We start from the raw sequence: 26,211 nt of genomic DNA, 5'->3' as shown, positions 1-26,211 counted from the left end.
TAAGTCCTTTGTTTCTTTTTTTGCTAGCTGGGGTGCAGAAAGATCTCTTGTGCTGTGTCAGCTTCCTCTCCCATTTCCCTCATTAGCTAGTCCACTCTCACTAGGCCCTCTCGCCAGTCTCTACCTCTTTCACTTGGGGCAGATGACATTTGCCCCCTACTTTACAGAGATAATCCATGCCACGAGATAGAACCTTCCTTAACTTCTCCACCTATCTTCTTCTGGCCCCAATTTATAAACTACCTATACTCCTTCTCACCATTTTCCTTCCAATATTAGAGAAAGATATATCCATTTTCCTGTTCAAGCTTATGCTTTGATTTTTACTTTTTTTCCCCCATTCCTCTTTGTATGTTGTAGGATTTTGTCAATCAGTGATAATCTTATACTTTGACCACAGTTGGAATGCTGGTGTCGGCGGTCAGGATGCAAATATTTGCTGTACTTCAAGATAAATGAGCTGGATGTTATCTGCTACTCAGCACACATTCCTACCCCTTTTATGTTTCTCCCCCAAAACATAAAGGCTAAAAAATACATTTCCCAGACTCTTTTGCAGCTAGGGTTTTGGAAACAACGTGGGTTCCGATACATTCTCACTGCTGCCAACAAGGTTTGGAAGGCTTAAATTAGGCAGAGGCTATCTTCTTGGGGCCTGGTGGCCAGCAGGCAGTTCTAAAGATGTGTTTGTGGCTTCTGTACTCCACATTCCATCATGTCTACTAACAGCTTTGTGGGTGAGAGGCTGTAGTAGCAGCAGCAGTGGCTTCCTAACATGCGGATCCCAACTGCAGTGACGTGACTTTGAAGCCATTAGTCCAGTGGCTGCTCCTGACTTCCCCTTGACTTCCACTTCTCTAGCCCAATGGTTTTGTAGACATCTAATTACTTTTCTGCCTGAGATACCTTCAGTGGTTTGTTTCTTGCTCTGAACCAGTAGATATAACATTGCACCTCATATGTGCTAGGCTCTGTACTAAGTCAATTACATGGTTAAGCTCAAATAAGCCTCACAACCACCCTATGAGGTATTCACTGTTGTTTTCTCCATCTCAGGAATGGACAGAGACACAGAGATGTTGAACAACATGCTAGTACATGGTGGAGCTGGCGTTTGAAACCCTGGTCTGTCTGCCTCTAGGACACATGCTCTGTCTACCGCATTTCCTCCTCTGCATTTGGCACCTGCTAACTAAGGCTCCTACCTCAAATATCCACCCTCATGAAATAACCAGTAAGCTCTTAATTCCAGGAAATGGTTTTAATACCCATCTTGACCTCTCTGCAGTATTTGGCCCTTGTCTTCTTGATCAATCTCTCCCTTCCTTGGTTTTCATGATCCTGTACTTTCTTTGCATTCATTCAATCACCCCTCAGTCTGCTTTGCTGGACCTGCCTCCTTTGCCTGTTCCCCGAACTTTGCTGATCCTCCACACTCTTTTCCTTGTCTCTTCCATTCTACAGCCTCTTCCTGAACAACCTTGTCTACTCCTATAACTTCATTTATCAAAATGCAAATATGGCTGGGCACGGTGGCTCACGCCTGTAATCCTAGCACTCTGAGAGGCCAGGGTGGGAGGATTGCTTGAGCTCAGGAGTTTGAGACCCAGCCTGAGCAAGAGTGAGACCCCGTCTCTACCAAAAATAAAAAAATTACTCCAGCATGGTGGCCTGCACCTGTAGTCCCAGCTACATGGGAGGCTGAAGCAGGAGGATCGCTTGAGCCCAGGACTTTGAGGTTGCTGTGAGCTAGGCTGATGCCACGGCACTCTAGCCCAGGCAATAGAGCAAGACCCTGTCTCAAAAAAAAAATGCAAATGCCTTCCATGTTCATGTTTTTCCATTCTGACTTTTCTCCTGAGCTCCAGACCCATGGATGCAGTTACCTTCTGGACATCTCAGCTTGGATTTCCTACAGCACCCCAAACTCAACTAGTTCAAAACCTCATCTCTGTTCCCAAAACTGCTCCTCCAATGTTTCCCATCCCAGTAGACAGCACCCATGGCCACTTAGTTGCCCCAGCCAGAAACATGGGCATTATCCTTCATTCCATATTCTCCCTCAGCCCTTCATAAATTTATACATTAACCTTTATAATTCTAGTCATTAAGTCTTACTATTTTAACTCTACCATATCCCCTGAATTTCTCCTCTCCATCCTCAATGGCCGTTGCCCAATTTAGGCACTTGTCATCTCTCCCTTGGCATCTCCTTGCTTCTTATGTGGTCCTTACCCCGCTGTAGCATTTACACTAGGCTTAGAATGTTTGCACACCTGTTTTGCAAAAGACTGTAAGCTACTTGAGAACAGGGACTGGATTATATTTATCTCTGTATATATCCAAATTCATAGCACAAAACCTATAACCTTTCAGTGTTGGATGGGTGGGTAGATGGATGAAAAATCCCTTTAACTACCTCGTAGTAGAAATGTGAATCAAATCTAAGATGTGCTAAAGATTGCATGTTAGACTCCAAAGAAGTTTATAGTCAGAGAGGTACAAAAAGTAGAAGTACGTTTGTCACCAAAAATTATTGAACTTCAAGTGGGATTACATTAGCAAAAAAACCCATGTGAGGCCGGGCACAGTGGCTCACGCCTGTAATCCTAGCACTCTGGGAGGCCGAGCTCAGGAGTTTGAGACCAGCCTGAGCAAGAGCAAGACCCCGTCTCTACTAAAAAGTAGAAAGAAATTAGCTGGACAACTAAAAACATATATAGAAAAAGTTAGCTGGGCATGGTGGCACATGCCTGTAGTTCTAGCTACTTGGGAGGCTGAGGCAGGAGGATGGCTTGAGCCCTGGAGTTTGAGGTTGCTGTGAGCTAGGCTGACAGCACGGCACTCTAGCCCGGGCAACAAAGTGAGACTCTGTCTCAAAAAAAAAAAAAAAAAGCATGCAAACTTATAGATAACTCAATGGAATTCCAAGAAGGGGGAATGGAAATAATAACTATATATAAATATATATAAAAACTGGTTTTCCTGAGAGTTGCTGAATTGACTATAAAGTTGCTCAGAGGAGTGCGGTATGGGAGGGGTAGGTTTGTGTGCTGATGTCCCTTAGATTGAGAATACATGACCATAGTCTTTTAAAGAAACCTTCCTAAATATAGAACTGTTCAAACCTACTGAAAAATCTTGCAACACTAAGGCCCCAGTGGTTAACTGTTTTTGTCAATGAAACTATAAAAAAGGATCTTTGCTACATACAGATCTACTCTAATATTATATATATATCCTTCTATAAGTGAACCATGCATTTGCTTTCTTTTTTTGCTTTCACTTTGCTTCAAATTGGGTGTGGTCTTTGGTTTACTACATGCACAAGGCCTCTCATGTGTACCTGGGTTGCCAGGCATTCTCTTTGGTCTCAGAGGTTTCAACCATTTTAAGATGGCATCCTGGGGCGTGGTGGCTCATGCCTGTCATCCTAGCACTCTGGGAGGCTGAGGCAGGAGGATCACTTGAGGTCAGGAGTTCGAGACCAGCCTGAGCAAGAGCGAGACCCCATCACTACAAAAATAGAAAAATTAGCTGGGCGTGGTGGCACACACCTGTAGTCCCAGCTACTTGGGAAGCTGAGGCAGGAGGATTGCTTGAGCCCAGGAGTTTGAGGTTGCTGTGAGCTATGATGATGCCACTGCACTCTAGCCTGGGTGACTGAGCGAGACTCTGTTTCAAAAAAAGGCGGGAGCATCCTGTCCACTTGCACCATTGGATGCAGATGGGGGTGCTGGGAACCACATTGTGACCCACCTAGGTGCTTTTCGTGTGATGATATGTTCCATAGAGCAGACTCTGCTGGGGACTTTGTGTGGACAATCTCATTGAATCTTTATAAACTCTGCACAATAGTTATTCTTATTATTCCCACTTTACAGATGAGAACATTGAGGCCTAGAGGAAATGAAATGGCTTGTCTATGATTATAAAGTTGGCTAATAGTGGAGCCTAGATTAAGACTGTATCTGTCTGACTACAGACTTAACCACTACACTACAAGGAGTATTTCTGGTTTTGTTTTTTTGTACAAAGTGGATGTGGTTCACAGAGAAAAGGAACATAAAAATCATACTTAGTTCCATGTTTCTGTGTCTCAAAATACTTCAGATCTCTTTAAAATCCTAAGCCAGTGCAACTCCCAACACAGTGGCATTATTAAGCCCTGTGGAAATAGTAGCGTATAGTGCAAAATGAGTTCTCTCCTGAAGCCTAAGCGTCTACATGTTGTTTCTTTTTAAGTGGGGGTGTCCCTGTACTGACAGCTTGCTAGAGCACATTGTTTGCTTCCTATCAAGTAACAGAGACAGTAATATTTTATCTTTTGTTCATTTGTCTTTATCTAGAAATAAAAATTATTGGGTATTTCAAACATTCTTCCCTTCCTTAGAATGCAGAAGTGATATGTTTATAAAAATGGAACTAATAACCAAACTATTACAGATAGATCAGAAAATACTTAAATCTTTATTATTTTAAAAACGTTCAAGTGAAGCTTGGAGCAAATATCATGTACTATTTTATATACTATTGATAAATGTAGTATAATAAAAACATATTATCTGTCTTTATCTACAGTATAATCCTCAGTCATTCTCTACTCCATGAATGCATTTTTATCATCTAGAGGTTTTTGACATAATAAAGATCTTTTCAGTATTGCAAATTTTTGCTTCAAGCAACACACAGAATTATCTCATGGACTATTGAGTTGTAAGCAGCTACATTTATTCATTCATCTATTCCTTCATGCAGTGAACAAAAGGCCAATTCTATGCCAGGCCCAGTGGTAGACACTGAAGTTACTGTGGTGAGTAGGATAAGGTCTTGGTCCTCAAGAAACTCATAGCATAGTAGGGAAAACTTCAAGCGTAAGTGCTGCGAAGCACTTGCTAAATGATGGGTGCAGTGGGGGAAGGGAATGGGTCACATAAGAAGAGAAAACAGCATGCCTGGGGCCTAAGGCAGGAAAGCATTTGAAACTTTGCTGAGAGGAACTGAGGGCTAGATCTTAAGAGACTGAGACAGGGATTGGCAGGAGATGAAATGAGTTAATTATTTCAGTCTTTATTCTAAGGTCCATAAGAAATAGGGGAGTGGTGAAATCAGAACTGTGTCTAAGAATTCCACTCCACCTGTGCATGGAGAAAGGATGGAAGAAAACAAGAGAGGAGGCAGGGAATCTAGCAGGCTGTTATACTATTTCAGAAGAGAGATGATGGCAGTTTGGACTAGGATACTGGCAGTAGAGATAGAAAGAAGTAGATTAATTTAAGAGTTAAGAGATAGGCTTGATGAGTATAGGCTGGTGGGATTGGACATGGGCAGTGAGGACAGTGAGAAGTCAAGCCAGGTTTCTGGCCTGGGAAACAGGGTAGATGAGGACACCATCGACTGGAAAGGGAAACACTAAAAATAGATCCCATCATGTGTGGAACAAGATTAAGAGCTCCATTGGGTTTGAGGACAAGGCCCACCATTTGGAGATGCAGGCAAACTCTAGGGGACGGATGAGAACCAAAGACATGGCATGAGTAGCATGAGGTAGCTATGAGGTTAAAACCATGAACCCAAGGGAGACAGCCCATAGTGAGCATGCAGGACAGGAGGAGAAAGGGTGAAGGATCTGGAGTCATTGGGAAGGGCAAGGTGACCTCATGAGGAAGCAGCCTGAGAGGGTGAAGGCAGTTGGCTATGTGAGGCTGAAGCTTAGGGGAGAGGTCTGCACTGGAGCTATGGGAGGTGGCATTTAGAGGGCAGTAGAAACCACGGGAGAGGAGGAGATAGCCTAGAAAATGTAGAGTGTTTTTGTATTAATAGCATCACTTCTGCTAACAGATATAGTCAACAATTTGGTTACTAGAGGTAGAAGTAATCTGGAAGATGATGATTTTCAAAGAAGAAGGCAGGGCGAAATGTAAGGGCAATGTTTAATCCAAAAGAGGGCATAAATATAGGAAGATTATAAAACTTTTGTCCAGGTGGACATAGATTCCCTTCTGGTGAACCCTACTAAAGGGGTGATGAGTCTTGCCCACCCCCCCATTGCCTCACCCAGGCAAGTTGGGTAAGTATGGCGATGCTACAAAGTGGGCACTCAGCCACTGTAAGGAAGGGAGGGCCATGGTCTATGTATGGTACCTCTCTCTTGACTGGGCTTGAGATCCTGGTCTTCCTAAGGGAGGCCCACACCTGTGACAATATCATGTCTCCTCAGCTGCCATGGCCACTGCCCCACTTCCTTCAAGTCTCCCATGTAGATGCTAACATTGCAGAAGGATCTTTGCTTCTGGAGGACAAGATAGCAGCATGGACATATCCCTTGTGAGTCCCTGAATCAACCAATGTCATCCCTGCTTATGCTAAAGTTCTCTCATTGGAGAAAGCACACAGCCAAGCATGTTTGGCATGATTTCAGCTTTGTGTTGGATGTTCATGCTCCAGGGTCTTCAGAGTCACTCAGCCAAGGAAGGACTGTGCTCTCCACGGGACTGAAGAGCAAGGGCAGTGGCCAGGAGCCGGCCTCACCATTTCTCACTCTCCTTTCTTATCTCTACAGTAATATTTTCTTTTGGATGAACATGTGGTGTTTGTCTTAAGCAAAGCACTCTACCAGTAAAGATGAAGACTCCACTCTAGGTTTCTTACCTGAATAATTCCTCTACTGGAGGCGACAAGAAATGCCTCCATTGGCTTCCATGGAAGACTGTGGGGCCAATACTTTCCCTCAGGTTGTCCCAGCTCCATTTCCTCTTGCCTAAGGTGGAACCACCTCGACAGCTATTAAAAAGATACACTACTGCTTCTTACTGAAGCTCCCCATCTCCTGGGTACACTTAGCTGTGATTAACCAAGAAAAAAATCTCTTCTATCTCCTGCAACCTTTTCAGAGCAAGCTGGAAATAAACACTCAGATTGCTTTGCACTGAACAGGCTAACATGCCATCCATCAAAGGCTATCTCAGACTTCCGGAGAGTGTGCAGTCGCCAAGACATTTTGTGGTGTAAGTAGCTTGAAAACCAAGTTTATGAAAACATCACAAAGGTCGGGAAAAATTCCCTCCAAGTACTTCTTCTTGGCCCAACCCGGCTGAAGGCCTCAGGTATTAAACTACAACAATAATGTTAAGGGATCTTTATTATTCAAAAAATAAATAACAAGATAATTACAAGTTCATTCTGGAAACAATAGAGAGTGCAGGTAGATACAATAGACTTCCTTTAAATATAGTCATTTTTTGATGAGGAGTGGGCAGGCTTGGGCTGCCCCCCCCATCTACAGTGGGACAAAGTGGGAAGAAAATAACTGGTTAGCAATAGCCTGACTCTGTGTGTGTGTGTGTGTGTGTGTGTGTGTGTGTGTGTGTGTGTGACAGAGAGAGAGAGAGAGAGAGAGAGAGAGAGAGAGAGAAAGACCGAAAAAGAGAGGTTGGGAGAGAGAGATTGAGAGCAGAGAAATTGAGAGAGAGAGAGAGAGAGAGAGAGAGAGAGAGAGAGAGAGAGAGAGAGAGAGAGAGACTGAAAGAGAGATGGAGAGAGATTGAAAGAGAATGAATGACTGTCAGGGTGGGTGGCAGGGGCAGGGTTTTCAGTTCTCCACTGCACTAGACGATCTAGAGCCTGGCCCCTCCATCAGGGCCCCAGGAGCCCAGAGTCAACCGTAACTGAATGTGTGCTGAGCCTGCCCATTTCCCTTCTGCATCCTCACTGATAAATCAAATATATTGTTCCCTGAAAGACACCGCGCGTGCAAAGAAACAAAACTGAACTTGGCTAATTATCTGCTGTTTACTCAGAATTCAGCCTGTGCATAATGGCCTTGTGTTTTCATAGGACTCTCTGGATGTCTGTATCAGTGGGGTTGCTGCTTCAGAATATAAACTCTTATGGAGCAGGGCCCGTTTTGGTTTCCTGTGCCCTGTAATTCACTTATTACAGCCCTCCATGCCCTGGGTGTATAATAAATAGTTCTCCATGAAGAGGATCCTAGGGTTATAAATAGGCAGTTCAGCAGGGGGTGGTGTTAGCTGCTGCGCTGCAAGGTCATACTGTTCAGAGTTTGAGCAGGCCAAAGGAGGTGAAGCCAGTCCCGTGGCTCACTCGGCTTGGATCAGTCACATTGACAAACACTGAAGCACCCGCTTGCAATTCAAACACTCCTCCCAAGTGGATGGATTGCTGCCCACAAGGTTTGGAGGAACTGTGGGTATTTGCCGCTCGGAGTAAGATTCTCTCAGATCCACCCGTGGACCTCAGGCAGAGGCTGGCTATAAATGGAGCTTGACTCGAAGCTTCCTGGTTGGAGCAGAAGGTGACTTGGGCATAGATGTAATAGAGTCCTTGTCTTTTAACGGTGAGCTGTTTCCCATTCTCGAGAGTCACCAAGTTGTTGCTCATGGTGTAGTATCCTTTTTCAGCCCACTGTAGAACTGTTACAAAGAGGAGAAAAATTCATGATGATATGAAACACAGTGACAGCCTGGCTTACATTCTAACAGAAACTGTAGCTTAATTTTAGATGCTGGCTTTGTATAGGAATGGATTTGCAGGGCCTCTTCCAGCCCTCAGACTCTATGCGGGAGTTATGGCTAACAAATCAGCATGGGCTTCAGAGTCACACAGAGCTGGGTTCCAACCCAGGCTTTATCCAAGCTTGGGCGAGTCACTTAATCTCCCTGAGCTCCAGTTCCTCATCTGCAACCTGGGGCTAATATTAGAGTGTCTTTCAAAGACTTGGGAAGATTAAACAAAGTAACGCATCACAGTGAGTTTCCTTCTCTCTTTAGGGTTCTTAAAGCCAATTTGCCCTTGAACTTAATGATGCAAATGATTTCAAAATTCCATATGATCAATTATGCATACCAAATTATTCAGACAAAAATCCCTGCTAATATTAACATGGATACCTTGCTTGCTTTGAATTTTACAGAGTCAAAGAATTGTCAGTCTACCTAGCTCAACCTCAGCAGAGAAAAGACCCCATTTGTTCCTACCTAATCACGCTGTTGCAAACCCGATCTGCCTCCCACAGCAAGGACTAAAATTAGGCAAGGAAGTATGAAAATAAACTTTGTGCTCACTTTGCTGTGTGTTTTGATCTCCCATTGTAGTGGGCGCCACAAACTCGAAAGTACCTGTATTCTTGTGGCTAAGCAGAGTACCCACCAACAGTGTGCCATTTTCTCGGCTGAGATGTTGAGTGGGTTCAAAGTAGTGTGTGCACCCGATTTCAAATCTCAGCTCCCACAGACAGTTAGGCGCAGTGATGGGGGAAGAAGTGAAAGTACTGAGGAGCTTTTAAAAAATAATTCCTATTTGATGGTCTTAGGCCTATCAGAGCACCAGATCCCACCCGCTACGACTCATCCTTTAGTAATAGGAAGGCATCCTCGAATGCCTGACATATCTGGGCCCTCTAGACCATTCCAGAAATAATGCTTCACTATGATATATTTCCCTTTTGGACCCTTTGATTGAGAACAAAAAGGCAGTGTCTCTATCTTTTAGTCCACTAAATTTACTTCAGTAAGTCTTTACCTAATTTTAGACCTTGCTGTGGGATGTAAGGCAAGTTTGGAGCAGCACGGCCAAGTACAAATAAGAGGTTTGGGACTGGAGTGTGGGAGGAATGTTACTGTCTTCCCACCTGGTCCCCTGCAGACCTACTGTAATGCAGACTGTTAAGATATTATAGGATTGATACCAGTCACGAGCCTTTTGGAAAAATGAAATATATCCAAGGGCAAGGATTTAGATACAGATGGACAAAGACCAGTGGGAAGCTATTCTTCTAGGAGGTTTCTCTGTTGCTGTCATCCAATCCAAAAGAGAGAAGGTGTCATGTGGATGGCCACCTTGGACACAGCAATATAGTTGTGATGTTCTCCCATAAGTATATTTTCTGAGAAATGGGTACCTGACAGAATTGTTAAATATTGTGGGAGTAACCTATATTAATGAGGGACTTTATATCTCTCCTTTGACATCTAAACCACAGTGCAGTAGAAGTAGTAGCACCTTGCATGTGTATAGCACTTGAGGGCATAACTTTCTGCCACATTAGCTGATTTGATGCTCAAAGCCACCCTGTGGAGTAAGTGAGGTAGGAAATTGCTGTGTAGGTAAAGCGACTTGCCCAAGGTCACCCAGCAAGTAGTGGTCATGATTCTTGAACCCCGGTGTTCGTATCCAGTGTTCTATTCCCATACCATGATCCATGATAACCGTGCATGTGTTATAACTACAGAGAAGCCCAAGGCACCTCAGAGATAGCATAGGCAGCGTCCTCTCTCTCTCTCTTTCCTCTGTGTGTGTGTATGTGTGTGTTCTAAACACACACTGTTTAGAACTCCATTCCAGAGCACTCTGCTGAATTTTTCAAAGACTGAACTGATGCTCTTGCCTTCGTGTCGATGGGGAACTTTATGTTAGCGTGCATGTTTCCATCCATTTATCAGATGCGACACATTCTCCAGCACCCGCTATCACAAGGTACAGATTTGGGAAAAAAAATCTAAGGGCTAGAATGGTAGCAGAATGTATATGGAAATAAAATCGTTCAAAGTTGAAAAGATCACAGTGTGTCGTCTGTTGTTACTTCATTGGAAAATCTAACGTCTTGGCACCTATTGATCTTTACAGAATGATTTTACCTTTAATTTCCCTGAGGTTGGCCCCAGTGAGGCTGGGCTTAATCATACAGGGATTGACAGATGGCAGGAAGTACCCCTTGAGGCCTATTTCCACACAGCAAAAAGGGGTGATGAGAAGGGATGCTCCCAGTCACAAGGTCACTACCTGCCATTTCTTCCATGTTGTCAGAATAATGGTCTCTCCACCCAGTAATTCATCATTGAAAATCAGCCATTGAGCAAAAACATAATGAGAACATCAGGATTGCGTCCCACCTCCTTTTGTCCATCTAAGTCCCATCTGCTCACTTGAGCTAACTTTGAAGACAAAGGAGAGCATAAAAGAGATGTATGGGTAGGCTTGCAAATTAGGCCCCAGAGGAAGACAGGAGACTAGTCATTAGGCTGCACTGCTTGGGCATCCCAGCCTTCCCCCTTGGGTGGCTAGCACTCAGACGCTATGGGACTTACCAGATGCTGTTTTGCCACTGGCCTCACTTATGACATGTGCTGCAATTTGAGGATTCTGATCACCTGAAATGAAACCAAAACCAAACTGTCATGCCAAAGTAATACAAAATTGCCCACAGAAGTGTTTAGTCAAGTTCTACAAGTGTGTGTACTAGAGACTGTGCTAAAGTAGGTTACATGAAAGGAAGGATGAAATAGTCTGAAATCCCTCCCACTGAAGGAAAAGTTGGTTTCTAATATCTTAATAATTGAATTGGCTATTTCCATTGATCCTATTCTCCTAGTAGTTGATCAATACTGGATTCCATTTTACAGAGATTGGCACAGGCTGAAAATACTGGTCTTCATTAAACATACTTTGAATCTTGCTTTTAATAACAGTTCCTATACATTGGGGTCTCATTGGGCCCCAAGATTGTGTCTGCACACTTAGTAACATGTTTATGGTGTCTGATTTGGTCAATCAACTGGCCAAACTATTGCATCTATCTCTAATTGTTCCTCATGTAAAAGGATTGCTTCATAATAAGTGCATAGCCTATGTGGTAGTTTCTTTTTTTCCAGTTATGAGCCTGGTGCTGGGCACTTTGTAGATGCCCTATAAATGTTGAGTCAAATTGCATGACCTAAACAACCAGTTTGGTTAAGTTTATCATTTTCTTGAAGACTGCTAGGCAGCATCCACATGAACGATTTCCTCAAATTTCACTGTAATTAACAGGCAGCATGGTATCACTTAACATATCTTGCAGTCATTCTGAAGACAACATCTTCATGGAAGTCAGATGACTCTTTAGCTTCCAGACCAATAATTAAGGCAAGCTCTGAGTACTCTCTTTGTTTCAGAAAATAGTATCTATACCTCTGCATGTATGTATTTCTTTTGGGTATTAGAATTGCACAAGTCATAGCATCAAGTTCAACAACTTTGTGACATAATAGTCTCTCTAACAACACCCCATCTTTCCCCTATTCATTATTGTGTTGGGTGGGGTGCCATACTCTAAAGGGAACAGGGAAACCTTAGTGTGTCTGGAAAAGGAGGTAACTGGGAGAGAAAAAGGCCTGGAAAGGGTCATAGGAGGAACAGTGGAAGACATTGGTGATCTTTAGCCTAGAGAAGAGAAACCTCAATCAAGGCTCAGGGGCCCAGTCGCTGTCTTCCATATCTGGACCGCTGCTGTGTATGAAAGGAATTATACTTTGGTTAGTATGGCTCTGAAGAGCAGAACTGGGACTAGTGGGTGGAGATTACAGGAACAAATTTTGATTCAAGAGAAGGAAAGACTTCTCTTGAGTAGTATAGTAATCTTACTATAATTGTTAGAGCCATTCAAAGATGGACCAGGCTGCCTTATAAGGTAGAAGGTGCCTCATCCCTAGACATGTTTGATCAGAAGCCCGATAATCAGTGCTGTTGTGAAGGACATTTGTGTTCTGGGGATGGTGTTCTGGATTTGAGAACCATCAAGTTCCCTTCCAACCCTGAAATGTTCAAGATACTCTAACATCAAGAATAGGGCAAAGAGTAGAACATTGTCATACTGTCACTCCTAGATCCCAGAGGCTCCACCAGCCACTGTCCCCCATGAAAAACTGTTATCATTGAGTGATGAACACCACTGCTACCAAATGATGACTTTCCTGTCATCTCATCCTCCGTAGGTGGTAACAGGCTGCATGGTTGCTTGGATTAAGGTATTGGACATAATGAGATTTCTTCAGGCTTGGTATTGTCAGCATGAAAGGAACATAGACTTCCCCGTAAATATGTACATACAAAGCCTTTCCAAACCACAGGGACCAGAGAAGGTGTCAATGTGACAATTGTGTCCCTGTTTTATTTCCAGGGCTAAAAGTTCCCTGATTCAACACTGGGTTGTTCAATATGGTCAGTCTTTAGACCTCCTTTTAGTTTTAAAGCATTAATAGAAATTGGTAAACAGCAACTCACCTTTTTGCATTTCATAGCTGTTTTCTTTCTTCTGCTCTTTGTTTAGGATTATTTCCTGAAAGAAGAATCATTACACAAGGTCATTTTGACAGGGCCTCTGCTGTGGGGTTGTAAAGGTATCATTCATTTGGCATCTGTCATTACTCTGTTGCCTATTTCTGGTGAGGATTATCATATAGACTCAGATCCTGTCATTAATTTCATCATACCACTTGGGAGCCCATGGCTCTGACAGATGAGCCGACAGCCCAGAATACCCAGGGGAGAATCTGGAAGCAAAATCCAGGCCTTATTATATCCATCCCAGTGCTCTCTCCAGACCAGAGGCTGTGATACTGACCCATCCTATGACCCCGACCTCCCTGGCTTTGACAGGTATTGACAAATAATGTTGAATGGCAAGATGATCCTTCCCTGGGAACTGGTGTAGGGGATATTATTCAACATAAAGCATGGTGTGTATCTATCAGAATAAAAGTGTTCTGAAGTCTCGTAGGAAAAGGTAATAGTAAGTTTGACCTTGGGAGAGAAAACACAGACTATGAAAAGACTCCCAGATGTTTTTAATTTTGTTTTCCCTTTCAGTGTGCAGAAGAGATTCTCTTGTTGATGGTTGGTTTGTATGGGCTGAATTTATTTAGAATAATCAGCATTTAGGAAATACGTCTCCCGATGCTGCTGATGTTCAAAGGCAAATGTGACACTTCTTAAAAGATTTATTTTCACTTATAAACTGAAGGAAGGCTAGAGGTACTTAAAGAAGCTAACAGGGACTTCCATCAACACAGGTTGGAGATAATAAAAGCCGTTGCTGCCATTTTAAAGAGACTGAACAAAAGGTCTGGAGGGCTTAAGTGGACAGTGGACAGTGTGAGGTCACCGGAAGAGGCTGAGGTTTAAACTAAGAGAAGCAACTGTGAGATCACATTCACGGGCTGGGCTCAGCTCATTCCATCTCTCTATCTTCAGAACCCAAAGGAGTAAGACAGTAGCATTTCTACATCTTCTGATAATCAAAGCCCTGTGCTCCTTCTCACTCCCAAAATTGATTGTCTATAGGACCCTTCCTTTTCCTTCCTCCCCAGAAAGGATTTGTGTTGTCACTGTTGAGCGTCTTGCTGTAGGTTCAGCTCAGTCACCAGATGTGAGGGTGTAGGTCACAGAGCCCCAAGGGGAACCTGAGCCTCGGAACTCTCACATGGGCCTCAGAGCTACAACTTTCCATTTGAGCTAAGGTGCGGCACTATGAAGACGCGGCGACAGGAAAATGTTTGTGAGATCACAAGTAAACAAATGACTATTTAGTGTCTCTTCAAAAACTGGAGTGTGATGATTGAGGTTGAGATACTATTAGGCTAGGTGGCTTCCTTGGTGTCACAGCCTGGCCAAGATGAAAATGTGAAGTCAGCAAAGTGTGTCTTTTATGACTCCAGCCTTGCCTTTCTGGGAACTTTCCCCCAGCTACACTCCCTGGAGCCTTTTTTATTTTTCTTGCTTCACTCCCCATCTCAACTGAAATACTCAAATAAATTTTCAGAAAATATGAGATTGATTATTTCTCTTTTAGTAGGAACTCTATGTGGCAGGTATGGACAGATTACTCTTTATCTCCAAAAAGGAAATGTGTTGACCCCCAGGCAGATAATCATGCAACTGATCATTCCAGCAGGATGCAGGGGGGCTAGTAAGTTATAATGTGAAATTACTGCATTCAAAATGATGCCTCCGTTTACTCTAACATGAGCCTGAATCCCGTCTTCCCCCTACAGTGACAGCTTGGTGCTTCCTGCCTCAGAAGATAATGAGATCCCTGTCACTAGAGGTGTTCGAACAGAGATTGGGTGGCCACTTAGTAGGGATGGTCTGGATTGAGAATTGGATCTGATGACTTCTAAGACCCCATCAAGCCCTATGATTCAAAGGCTTCAAATTCAAACTTGAAGTTTCTGTGGACTAGCCAGCCTGTGGCCCAGAAAGAAATCCTGCTAACATTAGCTGAGAAAATACAAATCCAATCTGGGGCTTTCCTGTTGTTGGCTTATTGGGTTAAAAAAAAAGTATAATATATTGTTTTAGAGTAAGAAATTCCGGAGAATAGGTATTGGAAAGGGCTCAGTCATTGGAGGAGGATTGGGTAGCTAGAGGACTTTGTATCTAACCATTGTGCATATTCTAGGTACAGATGGCATTGAGTAAGATCCCACGTCTGTTGCAGTAGAAGCAAGGGGTCTCCTTAGTCATATGTAAGGAGGAGATCTCTGGGGCCCCAGTTGACATGCCTGAGGAGGTCTGCCCTTTTCGAATATGAAACTTTGGAGCTGTCACTTTTTTCATACAAGCATAAGCAAGGAGACCAAACTGACCATTTTCCTTACTCCTACCCTGGATAGCTGAATTTGGAAGCTTTACGTATCCAACCTGAAATAAAGACTCAAGAAATTGGCAGTTCAACTGTGAAACTCTCAGTAAGAAAGAGAGGGAGGAAAGAAACCACCAAGCCTCTCTCACTACCACTGGAGGACACTGAAGACTGATAACATAATTACAGAATATCAGAGCTTCCCTTACAGATGATCTCAGTCCTCTCATGTTATAGATGAGAAAACTGAGGCCCAGAGAGGTGAAGTCATTTGCTCAAGGTCACACAGCCAAGCACATTTGATATGCTATTTGGATTATTAACTATTGATTTGAAAGTGCCTTTATTCACATTTAAATTTGTAACACCTTCCAGTACCCGGTAATACCAGCCAGAATCCTCGAAGAACCCGAGAAACTCAAATCATTTCCCAAGCTGGCCAGTCTTGCAAATAAAGGGTTAGGAGTTTCACCTGAAACCTTAGATTAGTGCAAAGAAGCTGAAAGCCAGCAGTAGATTTGAACGGCATTCTGATCCCCATAGGTGACTGAGGAATAAGCTGTTAGAGTCTTTACTACCGGATTAAATTACACATGAGTGACAGTACAGGATGACAGGAATAAGCTCCAAAATAAGCTCTTAAACCCTTTAACACCTGCATTAAATTACACATCATCTACTTGGGAGAACTAATTCCTGTTGGTTTATCCAGATCCCCAGCCACCTGGCACAGAGCTGACCTCGATGTGGAGTGCTGCCTCCTAGACACGACCCCCATGTGAGCTGAGGGCCAAGGGTATTTGGCTCAGTGTTGTGAGAGCGAAATGGGTAGGAAGAATTCCTGATGTTCTGCTTCAGGAGAAAGAGCCTCTAGACCTCATGTCTGTGATGACGGAATTAATCCAAAGGTTCTAAAAATTCTTGTTTTAGGTACCCATTATAGGCTACAGTCACTGCAGTGACTTCATGCTGGCTACCAGCCTGGTGGGCTAGAAGGCTTCAAACCCTTCCTACTTCTGGTCATGACCGGCCCTAGAGTGCACTGTCTTCATGAGCAAGTGATATTATACGGGATCTGGTTTGAGCGGCACTGAGTATGTCCGTTATCTATGCCCTGCACCTCTCCCCACAGTAAAAGGGAAAGATCTCACTTTCAGGGCACCTGAAATTCCATTATCAGAGAAGCACAGGAGACTGTTATCAGTCTGCAGGAGACCCTTTACTGTGGCCTGCCAACACGGCTGCTGCCAATGGCCATGGCTTCCCTGGCAAGTGGCGATCAGACCATGGATCCACAGTGGGAAGGCATCAAGGTTTGGATGGGGAGATGCAGAAATGCAAAAAGCAAACTGGACGTACTTCATAATTTTGCCCAGTGGTAGCTGCATATGTGCGAATATGCCCGTGAGAGTGTGTATTTTCCCCCAGATGGGGCCTTTTTTGTTCTTCTCAAGTGGGAATGTGTACATTTCCAACTTTCTTTTCCCTTCTAAACATGGGATTTTGGCTTTGTTTTTGCTTTTTATGATGCACACATTCATACACACCCCCCATAGCCATGCATGTAAGTATTCCTGTATGCATGTATATATCCATGTATGTATGTGTATATGCGCATACATGTATGTGTATAACCAATGTTTAAACTTTTACATTGTCGGGTTTTAGTTTCCCAACCTAGCTAACGCAGGAAAACATTTCAACGACAATTTTACCAACAACTAAGCTCCTTACCTTGACGAAGCCTTCAAACTGGCTTCGAATCTCCTCACAGTTCAGCAAGGATAAGGACCCTTCTCCTTTGTTGCATCTCTGTATTGTTTTCATGAATACAAAATCCTCATGAAGACTCCTTTCATCTTCTATCTATTTTGAAATAACAGGAATATGAGAAATGTCATTGTGAAGAAGAATGCAGCTAATGACATCTGCCTCCACATTCACTTCCACAGCGTCAACAACAAGAGGGCTTTGGGGGCATAAATGGGGAATAATGAGTCGTTATACTGATGCGTTGTTATTTGGTATTTGCATTTTTAAAAAATCTGTAAAAGCTGGCAATGAAGATGTCCTATGTGAAATTCTAGGTAGAAATCACAGCTATTCTAATACGCTTTCATCACAAAATGTACATTTTCCAACATAATTTTTAGCAATATTCTATAATTGTCATATTTCCCATTGCTCCAGTAATGATTGGTCATTATAAACATCAGCCTATAAAATAGCTTTCTGCTGAGCTAATTTGCCCACTTCATTATAGTGTTTGTGATTCAGTGCTTTTAAAAACAGAAGTTAATTTTCAATGTGTGTCAATTAACTTGAGTTCTAATTACATCTCTCTCCCTTTTTAACTTTAGTATTTGTAGAAAACATTTGCATTTTTAAAGACATCATCTTTCATCCCCAGAGTTAACGAGATATTTTATTTTCCCTTGTCTTAGAATAATTAAATGTATGCCTCACTCACAGCATTAACTAATTCTGTACCATTTTCTTGTTTTAACAGTAGATTTTTTAGATTCAAAACAGGATCCAGTTAGCCGGCGGCTTTTGCTGTCATTAAGAGCACACGTAAATACAATGGCAGATTTGAGTCTACTTAGGTCACTATTTCCCCTTTAGAGGCCAGGACTATGTCCAGGCATTTATTTGGTTGACAGAGCATACCATGCCTAACACAAACAAACAAGCAACTTGACCAGAACCCCCCTCTTTTCTCAGCAGTATTTCCTAAAATTTGGATAACCCAGTGGATCACTCCAACCTTCACTGGCTCACCTTATCTTCACAGAAAACAGACCTTAATTCTAGGTCTGCATCCCAAGAGAGGACACCCCAGCATCCCTGAGAAAATGCAGCCATCCAGATGCTGTCCAGCCACACTTCCCACATCCAGAATTTTAGGAACAGCCAGATAATTGATCAATTTTCTCCTTTACATTTATGATTGTTATTTCATCAGTACAGCCAATAATGTCCCTCAGTGGAAGTGAATAAATACATGGAAACAAAATAAATCCTGATGGTTACTTTTTCCTAAGAATGCAAAACAACCTACTAAGTCACTCTATTCTTTTGTTCCTGTAAGTCCAACCATTTAAGAATGTAAAACATCTCAGAGGGAAACTGAGCATCTTGCAACTACAATCAGTGCTTGAAGAAGTATATACCAAACATCACTTGTACTAAAAGACTGCAAAATCTGGGACTTATTCATGTGTACGCTAATCTGAAGCACTATGAAATTTCAAACCAAATTGATGCTCTCCTTCCCTAGTTGGAAATTTAAAAGAAAAAAGTTGTCTCCATCAGGAAAAAAAAAAAGTAGTTTAATTTTTAAGCAAAACATTAGCAAGTAATGACAGCTAATGCCTATGTAGTGCTACTATGTGCCAGGCACAGTTCTAAGCTCTTTACAAGGCTAACCTCACTTAATCTATGAGATGGGTACCATACCATCCCCATTTCTCAAATGTGGAGACTGAGGCATAGAAATATAAAGTAACTCGCCCCAGAATTGCCCAGCTGGTAGGAAAAGCGCTAAGATTTGTACCCAGGCTGTCTGACTCGAGATCGCAAGATCCTAACCAGAGACAAGAATGTGAGACTTCACTGACTAGACAGCGAACATTATTCCGTAAGACCATTCATCTATTTGGGTTTCTGCCATGGTCCATCATTTGGGTAGCACTAAAAAATAAACCAATTCACAAATCAATAAGAACCCCAAATTTAGTTAATAAAGGCTTGTCGTTCGTCTTACCTTGTCCAGCCTCCTATGAAGATACACAGCGAAAAATGCTGATCCAATCATCTGAGTGATAAGAAAAATAGTAAGTAAATACATAAAAATTTTCATGCTGGCGGGCTGTCCAGTGGCCACAGATCGGGGAGAAGGTTGGTTGTATGTTTCGATCATGCTGTGTTGGAGTTGAAATGGTATCTTCTGGCCAAGAAGGTGGCAGAGGCAGCATGAGAAGACTGTCAAAGTGGCCGCCTTGCTCAGGATTAGTTAAGAGCACACAATCGTCGCAGCCCACACTTCCTGGAAAATGTGCTTCGTAGTCTTCTCTCCCAGCAAAAAAGTTACGTAAAGGTTTTTTTTTTTTTTTAAGTTATACTCATATCATTCACTTCCAGGCTTTCCTTTTTGTTAGTAAAGAAGAAACAAGTTTCTTCTTCCATACATTCATTCTTGCCTTGAAATGTCATAGACTCCTTAACAGACAATGGCAGTATTTTCCTATCGCTGTCTAACTTTTTGGGTTCACCGGTTTCAAGGAAAGTGACAAATTCATCCACCAGCAACAGACTCATTTCATTTTCAATCTTACTAATATAAAGCGGGAATCTGGTATATGAGGAAAGAAACACATGTCAACAAAAGTTTGGATTGATTTTATGACTGGTGTGGCACTGGCTAATTGCTTCTCAAGACCTGACTTCTTTACTTTTTAAACTCAAAGAAATCCTGGCAGCATTTCAGGTCAAGTCTACATGGCATAAAGCAATAAAGAGTGCTGACGGTTATTAAAGAAAATTTAGCTGGAAAGATAGTGCAAGAAAAATAAATTTCTCAAAGGCAAAGATAAGTAGGGTCTTGAGGGAAATGAGGCCAAGACTCTGGGATCAAAGTTAAAGTAGGAACATTGGCTTGGCTTAGCCAAGGTGCCTGTCTACACTGTTCTAATCCATCAGATAATTGCTGATGCTGATGTAATGGCTCATAATAGGGAAAAGAGGCTGCAGTTCAGAGACCTGGATTGTAGTCCTCACTCTACCAATAAATTGCTATGGACCTTGGGCAAATCACTTCACCTCTTTAGCCCAGTTTTCTCACACCTGAAGGGGACAGTTGCACCTGTCTCGCTTATGCCTATTCTGTAGGTTGTTGTGAAGACTGAATAAAGACGTGCACAAAAGAGATTTGAAATGTGTTAAGCAATAGACAACTCCCATTCCCAATTTTAGGAACTTGTTTAGCTCAAGGCATGGGTTTTCCAAATAATTGCCAACTCCTTACATACTGGCAAAAAACAAACAGACAATAGCAACATCAAAAATACCTAAAGTTTTGACAATGCATTGAATCATTGAGGTGTGTAGGAGTACACATTTCTGAATGGCCTTTGAATCATCTTATCAGATTGTCTTCAGACTAAAAGCAGCTGTGGAAATCCCTACCCCACATCCCAACCTGGTCTGAAAACCATGATAAAACTGCTTTGGTGATTCCTATAAAATTGTTTTGAGAGACAAATAGGAAACGTAAAAACTGCTCTGATAGGCACGCTGTCTGTATAGCTAGCACCTGCTTTCTTCCCCTCCCACGCCCCAGCATCCTGTCCTGGGCCCAGATCTGTGTAGCTTTTCACTACATCTGCCAAGTAGGTGGCTTCAGTGCACGTGATGAACTTTGATCAGTCAAGTCAGAGGCTTTGGTTCTTAGACAAGTAACCTTAGTTCCACTGAAGGAAAATTAGCATGAGAGCCAAAATGGGCTCAGGGACTTCTCCAAGGCCAGTTTCATACAATTACAGGAGGCCCTGCTATCAGCTGAGCCAACCCCAGAGGGAGAGGATGCTGAAGTGACTATGGAGATGCAGACGATGGCAGGATTTGGTCATGTGACCAACTTCAAGAAAGAGTCATCATCCAACCTCCCTGCCTCTGCTTCTTCATCTCCAGCCTTCCGCAGTCTGACTTCTGCCCACAGTATTCCCCTGACATTGCCCCACACCATTATTAGCTCAATAGTGGTTGTAGTTGAATACTTTTTATAGTTATTTTTAGTGACCTCTCTATTATTCTGTTGTCATCTTTCTGAATACTTTCCCCACTTAAGTTGTATACCACCATTCTTTTATGGGCTTCTGCCTCTCACAATCCTTCATGTGATCCTCTTTTCTCTTTGTACCTCTTAAAACTTTGGTATTCCCTCTTCTCACTCTTTCCTCTCCTTGCTCCTCCCCTCCCCTCCCCTCTCTTCTTGTTCTTCATGTATTCCTTGGGTGATTCCCATCCACTTTTATGGTTTTCACTGTCACCTGCATGGTGATAAATTTCAAATCTATCATATAACTGCAGCCCTGAACTTCAGACTTGTAAGTATAGCTACCTCTGAATATCTCTACATGAATATCCCAAAGGAACCTTATACTTTGCATGCCCCAAACTTAAGTCATCTCCCCACTCTACTTCCAATGCAGGCCTGTTCTCCCTTAAGGGTCTCCCTATCTCAATGAAAGGTCCTACCATCCACCTAATTGCTCAGGTCAGAGTCATGGTAGTCATCCATGATTCCTCCCTCTCTCTTGCTCCAGATTTCTCCCCAATCCCAATGGCTTCTTCTTCCCAAAATCTTCTTGGTTGCCATCCCCCCTGCCAACATCTTAGTCCAGGCCCACATATCCTCTTTTTTGTAGATTACTGAATTGTTCCATCCTAATTTGTCTCTTTCCTTCCCTTCCTGATGCATGCCATCCATCTTCCACACTGCCAGCAGAATGCTCATTCTAAATCTTATAAATGACCATATTATCTAATCTGATTTGACCCCCTAAGACTCTGTCCCGGACTTAAGGAAGCATGTTGACGTAGTGCTCTAGTATGTTCAACATGAATGGGATTGGCTCCAGAATGCATTGCTTGCACCTCAATTCTTGAAACCTCATCTTTCTCCCATCCTTCTGCCTGGTGCTCTAGTTTGATGCCACAATTGGCTACTTTTCCAGCTTCCAAACTCAAGATTTTCTGATATTTTGACTCTGTATCAGAAGTCCTTTGTGTCACGACCTCCCATACCTATTGATATGGTTTGGATGTTTGGCCTCTCCAAATCTCATCTTGAAATTTGATCCCCAGTGTTGGAGGTGGGGCCTGGTGGGAGGTGTTTGGGTCATGGGGGCAGATCCCTCATGAATGGCTTGGTGCCCTCCCCATGATAATGAGTGAGTTCTTCCTTTATTAGTTCACTCAAGAGCTAGTTGTTTAAAGGAGACTGGCACCATCTTCTCTCTCTCTTGCTCCCTCTCTTGCCATGTGACACACCTGTTCTCCCTTCACCATCCACCTTCATTGGAAGCTCTCTGAAGCCCTCACCAGAGGCAGATGCTGGCACCATGCTTCTTGTACAGCCTGCAGAACTGTGAGACAAATAAACCTCTTTTCTTTATAAATTACCCAGCCTCCAGTATTTCCTTTACAGTGATGCAAAATGGACTAACATACCTGTCTTTCCCCAACAAGGAGTGGGCTGTCTGTGGTGTTGGGTCCTCTTTTAAAACCTTCTAATTGATCACAACTAGTTACAGATTCCTTTGTTCCTGTTCCACTCGCACTGCTTCACTTGACCAGCCTTTTAAAAACTTAAAAAAAACAAATAAAAATAAAAGGAAAAAAAGGAAAGAAAATCTTCAGTTGCCCAACACATCCACAAATGATTATCCACCTTAGTTTCAAATAAATATACAGCTCCATGGAGTACATGAAAATGCCTATAGCCAAAATCAAATTTTGGCCATCTTTTTCTTAGTTTACAGAAACAATTAAGTTAATGGATTGAATTGTCTCATTTTTCAGTTATTCTTACACAGAATGTTCTTAAATCTCTGTCACCCTTTTCTACTACTGCTTTTCTGCTAGCTATTGATTGACCTGTAGCAAATAAGCATCAAGGGAAGAAAAATTTAAAAAAATGGATCATACTCAACAGCTTGTTTTTGATGCAAATATGCTTGTGGTTGTGATTTTATATTGATAACCTAGCACACAGTCATAGTTTCTGCTAGGAAAATTCTTTTCAGTACATTTGAAAGAGTTAAATACATAAGTATTTTGTTTGTTCTATGAAGGGCTTCACAAGGACTCTTTTCCCCTGAATATATGTCTGGAAAACTCTAGTCTAGAGGAAAGGGTCTCGGTTCTTAGCATGGCAAATGAGCTGACCCCTGCCCACATTTCTCTCTTCATCTTCCACAACTTGCTCAGGCTCCACTCTGAGCATCAGGCATATTAAGCTGGTTTTATCTCCTTAAATGTGCTACTTTGTTCACGCTCTGCTCTATGAACAGGCTGATTTGCTCCTCTCTTATCCACTAATGTGGAAGTGAAATATCCTGTCCTGGCTGACAAGGTGCCCTCTTCTGTGCTTAATCTATCATAGCATTTGCCACACCACATCATAATGGACTTGTCTGATTTTTCTACCATTAGCTCTTAGAGGAAAGAGACAATTTTTTTTTTTTTAATTCTCAGAATCCTTGGTTTCTGAAACATTGTAAGGAAATAGCAAATATTTGCCAAATTACTAAATCTTCTTTTAAAGAAATAGAAGGGGAGACGATAGAGGCGGCGGCGGCGGCGGAGGCAGCGAGCTCGGAGGTAGCGGTCGGGCTCGCGGCCTGCGGACGGGGTAGAGTCAGTGCGTTCGCACGAGTTGGAATCGAAGCCTCTTAAAATGGCAGATGATTTGGACTTCGAGACAGGAGATGCAGGGGCCTCAGCCACCTTCCCAATGCAGTGCTCAGCATTATGTAAGAATGGCTTTGTGGTGTTCAAAGGCCGGCCATGTAAGATCGTCGAGATGTCTACTTCAAAGACTGGCAAGCACGGCCACGCCAAGGTTCACCTGGTTGGTACTGACATCTTTACTGGGAAGAAATATGAAGATATCTGCCCATCAACTCATAGTATGGATGTCCCCAATATAAAAAGGAATGACTTCCAGCTGATTGGCATCCAGGATGGGTACCTATCACTGCTCCAGGACAGTGGGGAGGTGCGAGAGGACCTTCGTCTGCCTGAGGGAGACCTGGGAATGGAGATTGAGCAGAAGTATGACTGTGGAGAAGAGATCCTGATCACAGTGCTGTCTGCCATGACAGAGGAGGCAGCTGTTGCAATTAAGGCCATGGCAAAATAACTGGCTCCCAGGGTGGCGGTGGTGGCAGCAGTGATCCTCCGAGTCTGCAGAGGCCCCCTCCCCCAGCGTGGCCCGGCTCTGGCCTGGCCCTAGGCTGGACTCATACACAATTCATTTGATGTTTCATTTTGGTTTCCCCCACCCCCTCAATCTGTCGGGGAGCCCCTGCCCTTCACCCAGCTCCCTTGGCCAGGAGTGAGCAAGCCATGGCCTTGCTGAAGCTGCCCGCCTCTTCTCCCCTCGCACTACAGCCCTGGTGGGGGAGAGGAGGTGGGTGCTGCTTGTGGTTTAGTTTTTTTTTATTATTATTCAATCTGGAATAAGAAAGCTGTGGATTCTGGTAAATGGTCTTGTGCCCTTCCCTACTCATCGTTCGTCCTGGTTCCCTATGTCCCATAGCTCTTTACCCCAAGTACCACCCCCACAGACTGGAGACCAGCCCCCTCCCCTATTTCTCTCCCCAAACCCCTTTAGATGGGGAAGGAAGAGGAGGAGAAGGGAGGGGACCTGTCCCCTCCTCAGGCATCTGGGAGGGCCCTGCCCCCATGGGCTTTACCCTTTCCTGCGGGCTCTCTCCCCCACAAATTTGTTAAAATCAAACCTCAATAAAACTACAAGTTTAATATGGAAAAAAAAAAAGAAATAGAAGGGGAAGTTGTAAAACATTCGAACCTGGAAGAATAATAGCACAAGCCAGCCTCTCTGGTGATACAAATCAGAATATATTTAAGTTTTCTTCCATCCCTTTAGTTATCTCTCTTTCCTCTGAAGTCAGTTCCATTGCTGTATTTTAGTCCTTTTCTTTCATGTTGACAGTTTCCCTTAAATGTCTGGTGATCCTTAGTTGAGTGGTCATATTTATGAATGAAAAACTGGGTTGGTTATTATGGGCAGATAGCGTGAGTTTCCTCTGCCATGTGTTGGTCTGTTTCCCCCACAAACCTCTGTCTGGAATGGAAGCGCTGACTGTGGGTTCTGTTAAAGTGGGCAGGACCTGTCAACAGTCAGGCTTCCCTTTGGTTTATGTGGGTAGAGAGGCAGGAAGACCAAGGACCCCCACAACAGATGAAATAAGGAGGGCTTTTCTCAGGGGGTGGAGCCCTTTAGAGGGTTTCACTCTTGACTTGACACTGGTTTTCCTTTTGTTTTCATCCTCCTATCTGTTGTGGAGGTCTCATCACCACCTGCTGCTAACAAATGGTCCACTGGGGGAGAGAGAGAGGAGGGAAAAGGTCCCCCTGTCCCAGCTGTTTCTGGGTAGCTCTTCAATGTATTACCATAATGATCGCCTCCCAGCCCATCCCTGCTCTTCATGTTCATTGACTCTGAGATTGGTGCTTCTTTGTGAAAACATACTCTTCCCCCTAATTCCTTGAATTGCAATGTTTCCTATCCTGATTTCTCTGTTAGTCCAAATCCATTGCCTTCCTGGCTTCCTGGTATCCCTCAACTAGGGCTATGTCACATTATGTCACACTGGTGTCACCTTTTCTTACTTCCCTTGGTTGTTGTGGTTTCTTTTTACATTTATTTTTGACCAAGAAATATTCACATGGTTAAAAATGTAAAGGGTACAAAAGAGTATGCAAGGCACACTTTTTTGTTGTTGTTTTTGAGACAGGGTCTTGCTCTGTCACCTGTGTTAGAGTGCAGTGGTGCCATCATAGCTCACTGCAACCTCAAACGCCTGGGTTCAAGCAATCCTTCTGCCATGTCTGGTTAATTTTTCCATTTTTTGTAGAGATAAGGACTTGCTCTTCCTCAGGCTGGTCTTGAACTTCTAGCCTCAAGGGATCCTCCCACCGCCTTGGCCTCCCAAAGTGCTAGGATTATAGGTTTGAGTCACCTCAGCCAGCACAATGCAAGG

At 43.2% G+C, this 26,211-nt stretch overlaps 2 protein-coding genes across 2 annotated transcripts; one reads left to right on the top strand and one right to left on the bottom strand.

The window, feature by feature from the left end:
- Window positions 1-7,772: 7,772 nt before the first annotated feature.
- Window positions 7,773-19,511, bottom strand: CD40LG (CD40 ligand). Its single transcript, XM_045538843.1, has 5 exons — window positions 19,185-19,511; window positions 17,153-17,284; window positions 13,060-13,114; window positions 11,106-11,168; window positions 7,773-8,432 (listed from the first exon to the last, which is right to left on the bottom strand). The coding sequence occupies exons 1-5, from the start codon at window positions 19,338-19,340 to the stop codon at window positions 8,056-8,058; spliced, it is 783 nt and encodes a 260-aa protein (XP_045394799.1). The 5' UTR covers window positions 19,341-19,511; the 3' UTR covers window positions 7,773-8,055.
- A 4,250-nt stretch (window positions 19,512-23,761) lies between these two features.
- On the top strand, window positions 23,762-24,985 carry LOC123628862 (eukaryotic translation initiation factor 5A-1-like). The gene has a single exon (XM_045538842.1). It carries the CDS (start codon window positions 23,880-23,882, stop codon window positions 24,342-24,344), a length of 465 nt encoding a protein of 154 aa, XP_045394798.1. The 5' UTR covers window positions 23,762-23,879; the 3' UTR covers window positions 24,345-24,985.
- Window positions 24,986-26,211: the final 1,226 nt, after the last annotated feature.

This window comes from Lemur catta, chromosome X (assembly GCF_020740605.2).
Source record: "Lemur catta isolate mLemCat1 chromosome X, mLemCat1.pri, whole genome shotgun sequence".
NCBI classification, from domain to species: Eukaryota; Metazoa; Chordata; class Mammalia; order Primates; family Lemuridae; genus Lemur; species Lemur catta.
Note: the sequence above shows the minus strand (reverse complement) of the source record. Positions and strands in the feature narration are given on the sequence as shown.